The 15,563-nt window shown below is 39.9% G+C and overlaps 1 protein-coding gene across 2 annotated transcripts in view; it reads left to right on the top strand.

Moving 5' to 3' along the window:
- sh3pxd2b (SH3 and PX domains 2B) overlaps window positions 1-15,563 on the top strand; it is a 272,944-nt gene that overhangs the window by 239,260 nt on the left and 18,121 nt on the right. For both annotated transcript variants that reach the window (XM_080201640.1, XM_080201639.1), the window contains 2 exons: window positions 5,293-5,406; window positions 9,613-9,730. In XM_080201640.1, coding sequence (XP_080057766.1) covers window positions 5,293-5,406; window positions 9,613-9,730 — 232 coding nt within the window. The remainder of the gene's footprint in view (window positions 1-5,292; window positions 5,407-9,612; window positions 9,731-15,563) is intronic.

Below are 15,563 nucleotides of genomic sequence, written 5' to 3'. Positions count from 1 at the left end.
TCGTACAATCAGAACACTTCCTTCATGTCCATGTGGTTCCCAATGCTTCTTTGTTAGTGATGGTATGCCTTTACCCTATGTCTGTGGGTGATGTTGAGGTTTAATAAACTGGTCTTTTTCCATTTGTTGAATCTGTAGCAAAACTGCAGCCAAATCCGTAGATTATGCATCCACTACTATAATTGGTGGCAATTCTAGATCATGGTACACTAGAATTTCAGGTGAAATTAGAACATTTCACCTGCTCACGTTTCAGCACCACTGTTGTCTCAACAGCTGACTCACCAATTTCTGCCATTTTAGGTAGGAACTTGTCTATTTCATTGACCAACCCAAGAACCTTTGTACCTCTGTGGATTGCTAGGATGTGGGTACTCTCTAATCACCTTGCTTTTCTGTCATTCCTGAAACCTGCATAATGTGTCTTATGAAAGTTATCATAAGCTTGCAAATTCTCTTTCAATGTCAAAGTCCCTTCCTGTAAAATTTTGAGGACCACTCTACTTGATGATCATGTTCTTTTCTTGACGAACCATGTACAACAACGTCATCCCTATTGCATATTACTCCTTCCATGTTTTCAAGGGTTTGAAGCATCATTTTTTTGCACATCTCTGGTGCAGAAGCAAATGCAAATGGTAACTTATTAACAGTAACAACCGAATGGCATCATAAAAGTGGTTAAGAGTCTGGATTATTTGTCCAGAGGCAACTGCCAAAAGCCCTCTTTGCACCTAATTTGGTGAAGAGGAAACATTTTCCTAATTTCCTGAAACTTTCATAAATTATACCATCAGGTGAATCTAATACGTTATTGATTTGTTTAATTGAGACAAGTCCACACTGGTTCTAATTGAATTAAAGGCTTTGGTATTGTGTCCATTCCACGGCAACATATCATCAGTCTGTTTATTGGAGAGATAACACCTGTTGTAACGTACTCACTCTTGCTCTTGACTTTGCATAGCAAGGCCAATTGGCTTAGAATCAACTCTGAAGGTTACATGATTTTCTCTCTTCAGCCTTCCGAAGTCTGAAAATAATGTTAGGAATTTATTCCTGGATACATTATTGGATTGCTTATCAGGAATTTCATCAACCTTGTGAATCATCCCCAATTTTAAGCATATCAAACAGAAAATGCTGGATAAACATGGCAGATCTGGCAGCATCTGTGGAGCGAGAAACAGAATTAACATTCTGAGTTTATATGATTCTTCTGCAGAATTGTAAGCATACTTTCCTGCTTAATAGTGATGATTCTGGTTCTACATGACATACAAAGATTTAATAGCTTCTTCACCATTGCATCTTAATCTGGCCAACTATTGACTTTTTACTTTCAGTGTAGTCCCTCCTGAACCTTGTAATAGTTGTTAGGGTACTAAATCAGAAATGCCAAGGCATATTATGAAGTCATACTAGCCCCAGCAATTTTTTATTTTGGCATTAATGTGAGGATTAGATGTTTCAATTCAGGCACGATTCTGCTGATACATGTGGAAGCTTTTATCAAAACTAACTTTATTTAACAACACAGTTTAACTATAACAAATGAATTGGCTTAACCATTGCTATTAGACAACATTTAAACATGACAAGATATAATTCTTAACTGCTAACCTATCGCTATGAATTCTAAGTCAAACAATATTCCTCTTATAGACGTACATCCCCTCTTTAAAATTAATTAGTAAAACACAGCGCTATGACTGTGACTTAGGTTACCAGTTTTGGAGCTTTCAGACAACCTCTCAAGAGTGAGAGAGACACGTCCTCCTTCTTTCAGAATCAGGCAGTAAATGCTGTTTAAAAAATGAAAGAGAAACTGTTTTTCTCTGCAAGCTTTACTCCTCCCATTAAGTACATGACTCTGCCCCTGTTAATCAACCTAACCAAACCTCTACTTTGAAACCCCAGAGGAAACCTAAGTAAACACAAAGGCATTAGTCCTGCTTAGACAAACACATCATTAATTTATCCTGTTCTCCCAGCTACTAATTTTGAAAGACTACATAGACAAATTGGCAACACAGATCTGAATTCTAAACATACTCCTTACAAGAGACATAATATATATATAATTCTTCAAGGCACAGTATCGTCACACTATATGAAGAATAACTGTAATGTAATATTTTCTAAGCTATTTTACTTAAGATAAGACTGAAACACCTGTACCTGTGTCTAATTTTAAACTCTGTATCTATGGGTGTCTATCCACTTCTAACTTAATGTTCCAGTAATTATTATCTCTTTTGTTAAACTTCTTCTAAGAAGGTTGTTTTTTTCTGTGATTCCTTCACTTTCTGTCTTTGATTAGACCATGTTATTTTCTCTCATTCCTTGTGAGCTACTTGTATGTTAAATTGGCACACAAATATAAAATGTCCCGACTTTCCGCAGTTGTGGCACTTTGCGCCCACACTGAGCATTCTTCCCACATCTGCAGGTATTTTCCACCATATCTAAGCATTTCAAGATGATGTTGACAACCTTTCCTCAATTTAACAGGCTTTTGCTTTAATGCACTTCCTCATTTCAGTTCAATATCTTGAATGGCCTTGCTCACTCCTTTTCTAAGGAACGTCACTTTTCTCATGAACAACAGCTCCTTTTTACTTCCTTAGCTTGGTCCATCATGCTATCTAATGCCACTGAGTTAAATGTTCCCTCGTTTGCAAGAGGTGTAATGGAGCTTCATCTAATATGCCAACCATTATTATTCATCCCTACGGTTGTAATTTTCTCCTAGCTTATACAGGTCAGTTATGAATACGTTACCCAGTTTTTGTTTTCCTCTGATTGAATGTTGCTTTTTCCATGATTTGAACACTGAAGTTTGCATGGAGTGCCTGGAAGACTCAATTGTAAGAGCATGAAGCCTCATCGACTCCCTATCTCAGAATTATATCATTTCCAATAGCTGCTACTGCACACAAAGAGTACTGACCCGATCCTTTGTTCCATGTTTTGTAAACCTCAAGATGTTCTGTACATGGAAAATCACTTTCTTCAGTTGTCTCAGTGTTGAGCCTGTTGAGAGACTTGATCCCTTTGGAACTGTTCTGGGAGTGGTTTTGTAGACGCCATACTTATCCTAAGCTCAAAATCTGTTACTTCTTTAGTGGTTTGCCTTGTAGATTGTGATCTGTGCTCAATCTGTCCAGACTCCTGGTCTGTGTCTCAGCTTGAATCTGCTGTACCCATGGTGTTCTGAGTTCTCAGGTGCGTCTTCAATCAATTTTCCTTTTTATCCTTTTTTCAAGAGTGCACAATACATTGTGCATTGGGAGATCGCAGTGAGCAGTGCCCGGGTATCAGGTGGGCAGTGCCAGGCTGGCACTGGACAAGAGGCACTGTCAAGCTCTGTCCACGACCACCAGGGGCTTTCAGTGGCCCCTAATTCCATCAGTGAGGCCATCACATCTGGACCCCAGTGGTGGGACTATATGTGTTCCTCGCCAATGAGGACCTCCACTGGCAAGGTTGTTTACGCAATTGAGCCTAGACGATTGTGTCCAGGGTTCACTAGTCATATTTAAATTGACTTATAAAAACTTGGATCAGCCTCATGCCCTTCACAAGCGCGAGGCTGATTATACTGGCTTAACAGGACTGGTAATATTGCAAGAGGCAAGAAACCAGGAGTGATCCTGATTTTTTTGCCCCTCTCACAATCTTACCAGTTCACCATGCTGATTGACCGGCATGACAAGCTGGTAAGGTCCCCCCCACCCCCCAAGAATTATTTGGATTGAGAATGGGTGTTAATTTGTCCGTTTTTAAATAGGAGCTTGATTTTTGTATTCGCTTTGACTTTTTCTCCTTCCTGATCAGTCGTATAATATATATTTGTTATTAAGCAGTTGAGCAGGGCTGTGTTATTTCAATCATGTGCAAGGATGTGCATCTCGGACCAACTTGCTCTCCAGCACTTTCCAATCTCTCCGAATTTGTGTCCTGATGATTTGGGGATTTACAGAAGTCAGCTTTCCTTAATTTACTTCATTTTCTGTGACAGGCAAAAAAAAGTGTTTCATATTTGGTAGAATAAAATCATTATCTTTTATATTCTGTAATATTTAAAAAACTTAAAATGAAATTAGCTGAACAATGTGTCATGATTTTTTTAGAGCTATAAAAAAATTTAAGATGGCTAGGAAATTTGTTGATTGATATACAATGTAACATATGATAAAATATAGGTCTCCCTTACCCATTAATTATAATCCATGTGTTTCAATTACAAAAGGAGTATGTTTATCTAACGCCATGATTTATGATGTTCTATGTTTCTTGATATTGAGATGCTGTGGCTCAATGTTGTCATTTAAAGATATATGGAAAAGTCATAATGTAAAGCAATAACCCTGTACAAACAGAAGGAAATAATAGGGGTCAGTCCACAGTGAAAAGGCATTGACACAAACGTGGAACAGATTCAAGGCAATCTGGATTGTAAGGAAATAAGTCTAGACTGTTGGCAGTGTTCCATCTCCATTTGTTCATTCTACAGTTCCACTCCGTTGTAACTCTCTTAACTAAGTTGAGTTGATGAATTGGTTTATACTAATCATGAAATAAATGTAGCTTGGTCACACAAATTCTAGTTCCTTTGTAGAATATGATTGCTGATCTGTATCAGTAAAATGTAATACAAGATAATAATCATGATTATTCCTTCCCCCGTTTTCCAATTTTACTTCTGCTACCTTAGGTCTTCTTCGAAGCCATTATTTCCTTGAGACCATTTCTTCCAAGGGTTATGTTGACAGTGCTATTTAACCTGTCTTCACATATGAAGTAAGAGCATATTACGTGTGCCTGCACAGATAGTAAATGGCGCAAGCATTGCACACCCCATACCTTGTGCACCTATTTTCAGACGCAATCCAATTTCTGAGGCAATTGATGAAGTGGGACAAGCAATTTGCCCTTCACTCGAAGCATTACTTGCTTTGGGCTAATTTGAACTTTTACAGTGAGCGTTTGTTCCATAGAAGCATCATTTAATTCAAATGGCCACTTCCCCAACCCCGGAAAGAGAGATGTTAGACTTCAGCAATGGAAGAAGTCTTTAGATCATGATAATTTGGCTCGGCCGACCAACTAAAGCAGCAAGCGTGGAGATAGAGAGCCTGTGTGCGGAATGAAGTGAAACAGTAATGCAGCACTGGAATATTAAGGCACTGAGGAAGCAATCAGCTGGAACAGTAGTAATACCAAATGCATTAAGTAGTTACTAAATAGATTGATGTGTTTGGTGAAATGAAGTTCTTGTGCTTCCAGGATGGTGGTTTGTGAGCACAGCCGATGAGCAGGGTTGGGTCCCTGCCACGTGTCTGGAGGCCCAGGATGGAGCTCAGGATGACCTTTCAATTGTTAGTGCCAAGCCAGGGGAAGGTAAGCAGCCAAAACTAACAAAGAGTTGTATTCAGATAATACTTGTTGTGTTAGAACTTGAAAGGCTTATTTTTAGCTTTACTCTGGAACTGAACAAACACATTATTTTTTAATGCTGGAATATTATCAAACTACTATTACGTACAAGCATATCTTTTATATGGAAACACAAAAAATGCTCTTAAACCAAACTAAAGATGTCAAAAATTCCCAAATCTCCAATATGTAAAACTAATCTCAAACATTTTAAAAACAAACAGCAATCTGATAAAAAATGGTTTCTGTCAATTTGGAATGGAATTTTCTTTGAGTGCTTGGAAATTTGCCACTGGCATACGGGTGGAAGTTTGTTTCTGCCCAGGTTTGAATCAAAGGGCAGGATTTTCCAGCCGTTTTCTTATCCCAGTGACAGCAACCCCCACCCTTCCACCAGCCGCAGGGTGTGAATAATGGGAAACCCCCATTGACAGCAGCAGGACTGGAAGATTATAGACCGTAGCATCCATTATTTTTGCTAGAACCACTTAACCACTTCAAAAGAATAAGGAACATTTCCTTATCTTAATGTTTGACATTTGTAACATCAGGTACTGTTTTATTTGTCTTGGCCACTATGTATTCAGATGTCATCGTGTCTCCATTTAGTTTGTCAACTTAATGCTTTTAAATACATATTTAAAAAAATTACATCCATCGCAGGGACTTGTTCGTGAATAAAATATTGTGATTTAATATGTATTGGGCATTTCCTGTTCATCTTGCAAGTATGATTCTATTTATCAATGGGTCAGTAGTTTTGACTGCCCATTCTAATATATTAACAATAGCAATTTTATCACAGTGACATGATGAATCATTAATGAGCTTTTTGTACTCTGTGATCACTTCCTACTTCCCAACATGCTGTCAGTCCCTAAGACATTCTGGTCTTTGCCAAGACATGTGGGCCGTCGACGGACTTTAGGAGATTTGTACATCAATGTTTGGGGCCAAGGTGGATGGAGACAAGTGCTTGCTGTTATAGTAGTCTGTGTTTGTCATTGCTTGCTGCATATATGTGCTGCACCTGTGTCTCATTTACATGTTTTGCATGAACATGTTTAGCAGAATTTGCTCTTGTAATTTTATGTTGCATTAGCAATGCACCTCAGTTTGAATCTGGAGTTAAAGATAGCTTTGTCTACTTCTCCCTATATTCATAGACTGCTGAACCTGTTATCCAATAGATACAACTGTGCAATTCAGTTTATAATGGCGTTTTCCATAAAACCATGCTTAGCTGAAATGTAAGTTTAACAATGTCATGACAGCTCTCCAGCAGATATTGACCTATTTAAAGAGGAAAGCCATTTTGTAACTGTCTAAACTATGTATGCAATAAGGCCTAATGCAATATCCTGTTAATATGCTTTCACAAGCTCCTAAATTCGGATGAAAAATTCCCTTCACCAATTTTAGATCTTGCTGTTCCAGAATTTCAAATCTACCATCCTACCATCTGGTATCTAGAGTTGCTTAAGTATGTCAGTTGGCCTTGACTGATGTTCATGACATTCTGTTCCAGCCTTTTTTATCACTATCTTTCAGGTGTCTTTCCCAAATTTGCCCTTCACCAATCCTGAATCTAAGTCTTTTTGTTCTACTGTGTTTACACACCATAAATTAATGTTTTGAGTTTACTTTCCTATATTCTGTTTGCTGTCTTATTTACCTGTGCATCCATACTGAAATATCTCTTTTGAGATTCATTTATTGAACAGTCCCTCATAGTTTCCTCTTTGATTATTGGGATTAATCTTTTGTGCGTGCTTTAAAGTTTGGATGTGATGGTTCAGCATACCCATGGGGAAGTTGAACTTAGGTGGCCTAGTCAGCATTTTGTTTACTTTCATTATTGCTACTTCACACCAGACATGGCAAGTGACAGTACCATTAATGCCATTATGTCTTTTTTGGACACCCACACAAGTTCTATTCTACTCATGGAGTATATGATTCCTATTGAACATCCAAAATATAAAGAACATAGAATACCACAGCACAAATAGGCCCTTCGGCCCACAAGTTGTGCTGATCATATCCCTACCTACCAGGCCTATCTATAACCCTCAATCCTATTAAATCCTATGTAATCATCCAGAAATCTCTTAAAAGACCCCAACCACCGATGGCAGCGGATTCCACTCACCCACCGCCCTTTGAGTGAAAAACTTACCTCTGACATCTCCTCTGTCCCTACTCCCCAGCACCTTAAAACTGTGTCCTCTGGTAGTGACCATTTCAGCGCTGGGAAATAGCCTCTGAGAATCCACCCTATCTATATCTCTCAACATCTTATAAACCTCTATCAGGTCACCTGTCATCCTTTGTCTCTCCAGGGAAAAAAGACTGAGCTACCTCAGCCTATCCTCATAAGGCATGCCACCCAATCCAGGCGACATCCTTGTAAATCTCCTCTGCACCCTCTAAATAGCTTCCACACCCTTCTTGTACTGAGGCAATCAGTACTCCAAGCGGGGTCTGACAAGGGTCTTATTAAAATATAAAGAACTTTGTATTTATTTACACTGAAATTCATTTATCACCAGCTAACCAAGGGGCAAATCATCTTGAATTCTCTTTGTATTGTTTTTGTTACCTGCTTTTAGTCTACGGTTCTGCCCTAGCTTGATGCTCCCAACTTTAAGAAACAAGGGTCACGGAAACTTTTGATATGAAATGTCCCTGTCCTTTCCCCCCTGGGGCCCCCTACATAGCTGACCTTGTTGGGGATAAGTTAAGGCTTTACTTCCACAAGGTTGGGAAAGAATTCCAGTGTAAAATGAGACCCACCATATCCAAGGTCTTGCCTAATTTCTAACCCATCTAGGCACTATTTCCCCAGACTAATGACAGGAGTGGAAGGGCACACGTTTTTGGTCCTGTAATGAATGGCTTTAGATAAGTAACTTTTGATAAGCTGCATTGCTATTTTTAAGTTTGAGCAGGATGCCTCTATTACCAGATCTATATCCAACTTCAAGACTTTTCCCTACAATCATACGATAGACTACTCAGTTATGTTGCCCTAGCCCTCTGTAATTCTAGTCAAATTGATGCACTATCAGATAAAGTTGTAATTCATTGCATTCATTCTTTTATACAGGGGAAAGCAGCAATAATATTTTGCATTGCTGTGACAAAGCATGAAAATTATAGATGCTCCTTAAATTTAATAAACACTAAGTGCTCCTGTGAAATAAGTAAAGGCCACCTTGTGGCACAGTGGCGGCATCATTACCTATGGACTAGAAGCTCCAGGTTCAAGCCCCACTTCAGGACTTGATATCCGTGAATTCCTCCCGTTATACCTGATGACAGACAGTAATTGGAGAAGAGTTTTCTCGTCAACCATATTGCACTAGGCTCTGGGATACTTTGCCAAGCCTAAACATGGACCAATCTAATGGAAGTCCATGGTTGCCAATGCCAACTAAGGCCATGGTACTAGAAGTAGCAGGAGCTATAAAGTAAGTATTGTGACTTACCTGTCTATCCTAACCCTTATAGGGTGAAATAGCCTCCCTATTCTAACCCTTACGTCTGTTCCCAAGGTCAGGTCCAAAACTGGCAATGAATGAGCTGAATAATTAAACCAGTTCAATGTTTTATCTCATAACGGAAGTTGTCTGTTTCTTCACTTTTGCCAAAAGTCCCTAAGTGCTCTGGCAAAAGTGAAATGCTGACATTACTTCCTGTGCAAAATGGTCAGAAATTGCTTTCCTCAATGCATGCAATAGCTTATGTCAGGGGACTGAGGCACAATGATTATTCATTTCTCTGATGAAATTTGCCACAACATCTGGATTGTGGAAATGTAATTAAAAACCTTGCATGGCGTTCGTATTTCCTGCAGTCTTTCTCCTACGCAGCTAGCCCTTTCTTCCATCCTGCCTCCTGCTACAGCATGAAGTGTTAGCACTTTTTTTAAAAAATTGCCCTGAATCAAAACAAATGTGCTTTACTGTAAAATTCTACACTGATGAAATTGTTGGTCATGTGCATTGAGCTTTTTATATTGAGCTTTTTATGTGAACTAATTTTACAGAGCTTCAAACATCATTATTAATCATAGTTCAGTTTTGCTAGCTCCATAAATCCTGGTCTCCTGCATGGCATGTGATTTTTTGATTGTAAATGTCATATAAACTTGTCTTTTTTTTCCAGAAGAGAATTTTGTTGTCATTTATCCATATTCAGCAAGAGATAATGATGAGATTGACTTGGAAAGGGGTGCAGTGGTGGAGGTTATACAGAAGAATCTGGAAGGCTGGTGGAAGATCAGGTAAGTCAAAGACCTGAATGTGATTCCTCGTTTTACAATGATATGAGGGAAATTTGTGGCATAGGACTTCATGACTGTGGACTTGTCCTTCATGAGATCTTGGTGAAATGCCCTGTATGCAATTTTAAGTTATAAATTGAACTTATTTTATTAAATGTTATTTTTATATCATTTTGTGCAAATGGCAAAGAAAATTTGTTGGTCTGGCAGCAGGAGAACCCTCCCATAAAGGTTGAATCTTCTGCCAGATAGAATCATAGGATCCCTACGTTGCAGGAAGCCAGTTGCCCCATCGACATCTTTTGGACACTGAGGGACAATGTAGCATGGCCAATCCACCTAACCTGCACATCTTTGAACCCTGGGAGGAAACCTATGCAGACACAGGGAGAATGCATAAACTCCGCACAGTCACCTGAAGCCGGAATTGAACCCGAGTCCCAGGCACTGTTGGGCAGCAGTGGTAATCACTGTGTCACCGTGCTGCCCTAAAATCTTGTCCAGAAATCTGAGTTTAAAGAACAGCTGAATTGGGATTGAGGGTGGTGGAGGACATTAATTCCAATGGGGTGCCAACTCTTAAAGGGCCCAACTTCAATGTGAAGCATTGATGATGGTAGAATTGTGCATTAGTTGTTTACAAAGTCACAGTGGAGACTTGTGGAGAACACTGCTCCTGCTATTCTGTAGAGTTAAGAAGTTCTGCTGCAGGATTGCACTAAAAGAAAGTTAGCCCTATTTGGAGCCACAACAATTACTGTTACACATTGAGGTCTGCCATCACCACCCTCTCTGGTTTCAGTTGTTCGAGGACATGGGTCTGAATTTTTTTGCTCCTAATTGGAGTTTTTGTAAAAGGAGTCACATGGTCCTATATCTCTACCTGTGAGATAACATGACTTAGGGATATAACAATAGTACTTCCTTGCGATCTGAATAAAATATTTCTGTCTTTTGCATGTATATTGCTTCAATTTCTCCATTGGCAGATACCATATATTGTGTCTTGCACTTGAGGAATCCTGTCATTTGGCAAGAACTTTCCTTGTCTGGCTGACACCTTTTCAGGGGGCAATTGCTGATGGTGTGGTAGCTGCAAACCAGAACAGTAAAAGGACCTTAAGGAGTAGTTGAGACACTTTAGGTGAAGCTCAATAAGTACATGAAGGAAAAGGGAATAGAGCTTATTGGAAGAGTTGAAGAAAAGCAAACACTTGTGTTGTCCATAACTTAAACCCTTATCTCCTTATAAGAAGACTACAAGCCAGTTCAAAAATTCCCTGCACTGTGAATGCAACTTCAGCTAAAGATTTGGTGTGGTACAGAATTGTTCCATTTCACTCAGGCATATCAAATGCTGCTGCTGCTTGTTGTGATTTTTGTTTTGCCCTCCAAGTTGGCTGTAGAAAAAGGTTAACATGCTACAAATCAATTATGCAATTTTATGGTATCTTACCTATTAACAGTGAGAACCTTTGCCACTGGTGATGCTTGGAACAAACCACTGTTAATGCAGTATTAACAGACCTACAGAGAATTTTGTATTTAAATGGTTAAACTCCAGCCAGACAAATATAGAGGGTTATGATGTATGTTTCCTTGTACAAAAACTACCATCTTAGTCAACTTTTTATTACTTGAAGTGGTTTGGCCTCATGGTACCACTTCCTGTTTCCAGCTTCTTCTCCAGAATAGAGCTTATTATCGTACACTGAGCAAATAATGAGCATGTGGATAATGAGTCATTGGAGTTAGGGCTAACAGATGTAAGGAACAGAATCGCTTGAGGTTCTACAATTATTGTTTCTTTTCCAGTTTTCAGTTCTTGGATATATATGTGTGAGTGTATATATTATATCTGCTCCTGTGATATACAAGTATATATACACACCATGTAAAAGTAGCAAGGTAGACGTATGAACTCCAGGTTAAGTAATGGTGACAAAAACAGCCATTGAATATATACCTTCCCCAAGCAAAACGAGAATCCTAATCTGTCATCCCTCTAAACCATGAGGATGTGGGTGTGCAGCAGTCGGGACCATGCTGTTAAGGGAGCAGACAGGCTGCGTGTAAGCTGGGGTCCACAGTAAATTAGAGAAAGCATTGTGTAAGGGCTGAAAAATTCTCTTATGCCTAAAAATGGATGAGCGGAGGATGGGAAACCTGCTGCAGGCTCACTTCATCTGGCAGAATAGCAATGGGGGATAATAGTTATGAGGACATTTGGTTATAAGGTTGGCCAGACACACACACGTACACACATAGATTAACTCACAACTCACACACAGTGACAAACTCACTCAAATGCATTGAAGCTGGATTGTTGACTCCAGTTGTGTATGTAGTGTTACTGTAAGCGGAAGGGAATTTGGGCATGATGCATCAATGAAAGCTGAGATTGAGTCTCACTTCCCTGACAGACAAATGCACGCATGCAAACATAAACTCACACACTAAATAGACAAACTTATGCACACCTCACACGTACACATAGATACATGCATGCATACATAAACACACACTTTAGATTTCATGCCAGTTATTGACTAATGATGATGTGCCCCATAAATGATAATTTTATGCATTATGTTACCACAATGATTTGGACTAGAGGAAAAAGAGAAATAGATGTGCAACAGCACCACCTATATTCCTATCTGGGGTAACTTATAAGAATACTCTCATACATGTCCTCTCATTCTAATATACATGAGTTTTTAAATCAGAAATGCAAGTTTGCAGATTGCTATGTTGCCACATTTGCCTCACATGTATAATGCAAAATAATTGTATGATCATAGAAGTTGATCTTGCATCAAATCTCACTCTTTGAATTTGCTGAACAAAACATTGGTATGTTCATCGTGCTAACAGTTATTGTTTTTAAAAGATAACAGAGCAATTTGTGACAGATTGGCTATGAGTTCCAAATCTCCACAAATTTCTGAATGGTTATCGCAACTGGAATGTTGGTCTCAACCATACCAAAATAATTGCCCCCTCCCACCTCCCCCCAAGATAAAGTCAGCAACCTTCCAGTAACACACTAGAGCCAGAAGGGTAGCACTGCATAAGCACACTTGGACAATCAAAGGCACGCTGATGACTAGGATCATTAGTTGACTTTGATGCAATGTTTGAGTTATAAAAATTGTTTGGAATGTTTATGTTGTTAGTAGCTTTAGATCAGTTGATCACGGACAACTCAGTCAGAAAGGACAGCAGTAGTGGATTGCCTTCTTCGTTCATCCTTCTTCCCTCCCACCGCCATCCTCCTCATTAGTTGACCACCATATAGCTCATAATGGCCATGTTGTGCAGTATGCAGCAGACCATGCCGAACCTTTATACATGCTCTGCTAATTATTGCAGTACTCCTGCAGTAAGGTTCAGTCAGTGGAAGCATTGTTTTAGCACACCAATGCTCAATGACATGCTGTGTGGCAACATGGTTTCCTGCCGTGTAAAGTCTGCTCACCTACGTGTGGCTCGTGCACTGGAGCCATGTGATCAGCAAATAGCCTTTGTCACCCAATTTGGTTCAAATGAAGATGGTACACTAGTCTGGCACAGAATAAAGGCATTGTGACTGCTGTCATAACACTGGGCAGTCACCTGTATAATGTGCTAGGTATGGTCTCACAGCAGCTGGATGTTAAGGGATCACTTTCGGTTCTGGTATATCTCAGAGTTGACATGTGGCACCACAAGGTGAATTGTATGCAGCCTATAGCACCCTGCACCACGGGGAGACCTGCGTTGCCAAGTGCTTGTTCTGCCTGTTTCTTTCCGGCCAACATCATCTTCACAAGTGACAATATAGTCCTTGCATCATTCTGAGATTGGTGAAAGCAGGTGACAGATTTCACTGCAGACCTCATTGGTGTTGGGGAGACAACCAAAGCACTGTCCCTTGCTGAAGTTCAGGTAGGAGAATTGCTCTTCGAACACCTCTCCAGCTGAGAGACTTTCTCCTTCTTCCCTTCCTTCCTCTACCAGCAACTTTTCCTTACTGCTGCTGCTCTCTCTGCCTTGCAGTAGGCTAAGGGAGATGCAAATTACTCTCATCATCAATGGGTGCAAGTGACCTGTGCAGAATTCTTAAAGTCAGGACAAAGATCCTCACATTCCTATTCACTCCTTCTTAGACATCAGTTTCAAACAACTCCAGAAGCACCAAAATGTTTACAATTAAAGTAAGAGCTAACAGAAGTCAATCAGCAAATAGCCTGTAAGTAGTTGATGATCCATATGTGTAGTATTGGCCAGGGATCCTTTCAACCAAAAGGCTATATGCCTGGAAATTGAGGTCCAGAAAGGCACCACTAGTGTTAAATTTGTTTTACACACTGACATCATGATCTACCTACTTGACAAACATGGGTGGCATGGTGGCACAGTGGTTAGCACTGCAGCCTCACAACGCAGGGAGCTGGGTTCAAATCTGGCCTTGGGTCACTGTCTGGGTGGAGTTTGCACTTTCTCCCCATGTCAGTGTAGGTTTCCTCCAAGTGCTCCAGTTTCCTCCCACAATCTAAAGATGTGCAGATTATGTTGATTGACTATGCTAAAGGGAATGAGCAGGGTAAATATATGGAGTTACGGGAATAAGACTGGGGTGGGATTGTGGCCGGTGTAGACTCGATAGGCCGAATACCTCCTTCTGCACTGTAGGGATTCTATGGTCTGGTCAACACTCCCTGCACCACAGATGACATTTTAGATGCAAAACAATACCCAAAATAATGGACACTATGCAGCCAAATTTTGCAGCTCCTGACTTTAAAACAAATATTGGCATGTTTCCTCCTGCTGCATCTTACTGGAGGAAGGGCTGCCTTTCTATAGCATTCATCAGATGGAGATATGGCAACACTATTGGGCAAAAGAGATACAAGGTAAAACTGTTCCCATCTCCCAATTAAGGATAATATGGATCTGGGGCAAAGAGTACAAGTTACTTTGCAACAAATAAAATCTTGAAATATGTCAGTATTTTGTGATACATTCTGTTCATGTCTTAAAGTTATATTTAAGCTATTTACCAGACGTTCCCACTTAGCAGTAGCTGAATTTGTTTGAGCTTAGATGTGCCAGATTTTGATGACTTCCTTTTTAATCAATGAGCTGTCTTTCATAATATGACAGGATATGATTAATTTGTTGAAATAAATGTTATGTAATATCCTTTTGATGTAACCAGCTGAGGAGGGATTAATATCCGTTTCACACGCATGTGTGAAAAAAATCCCAGTTCTGATTCCCATGACAGAGTCCCTCAGAGACCTTTAATAAGGAACAGTCATTTTTCTTGCATGCAGTCTCTTTGCGGTGGTGGCATTTTGAATGATGGGAACAACAGACAGTTCTTGGTCACTGCTTATTCATTGGTCTTAAAGGAGTGCTTGTACTTCTCGTTCCTGACAGCAGCAGCAATCCAGTGTAAACTGAACGGAAACTCTTAAGGCTTATCATATTCCAGGGTTATCCCAGAAGATGTGCAGGAGTTAGCTGGGAAGTTTCAACTTCCATTTGGAAATTACCATTCGCCTGGAACCCTCTGAAACTCTGATTTGAAATGAGAGGTTTTGAATGTGTCTGACCCAGCGGAATAGTTACCCAGGAAAACATAGAGAGATTCAAATTAGTTCTAATTCTTAGGTATCTATTTCAATGATGCCCCCAAATACCCACCTGGCCCTTCAACTATCCACATCCCGACCTCTGACCACCCAAACCCTCCACTAATCCCCCAACCCAACCAACCCTTTCTACTCTCCAGGTCCCACATATTCTGACCCTCCGACTTCACTACTACCCCGACCCCTGA

The sequence above is a fragment of the Carcharhinus amblyrhynchos genome, chromosome 13 (genome assembly GCF_965287045.1).
Source record: "Carcharhinus amblyrhynchos chromosome 13, sCarAmb.v2.hapA, whole genome shotgun sequence".
NCBI lineage: Eukaryota > Metazoa > Chordata > Chondrichthyes > Carcharhiniformes > Carcharhinidae > Carcharhinus > Carcharhinus amblyrhynchos.
This window is presented reverse-complemented; position numbering and strand designations above follow the sequence as displayed.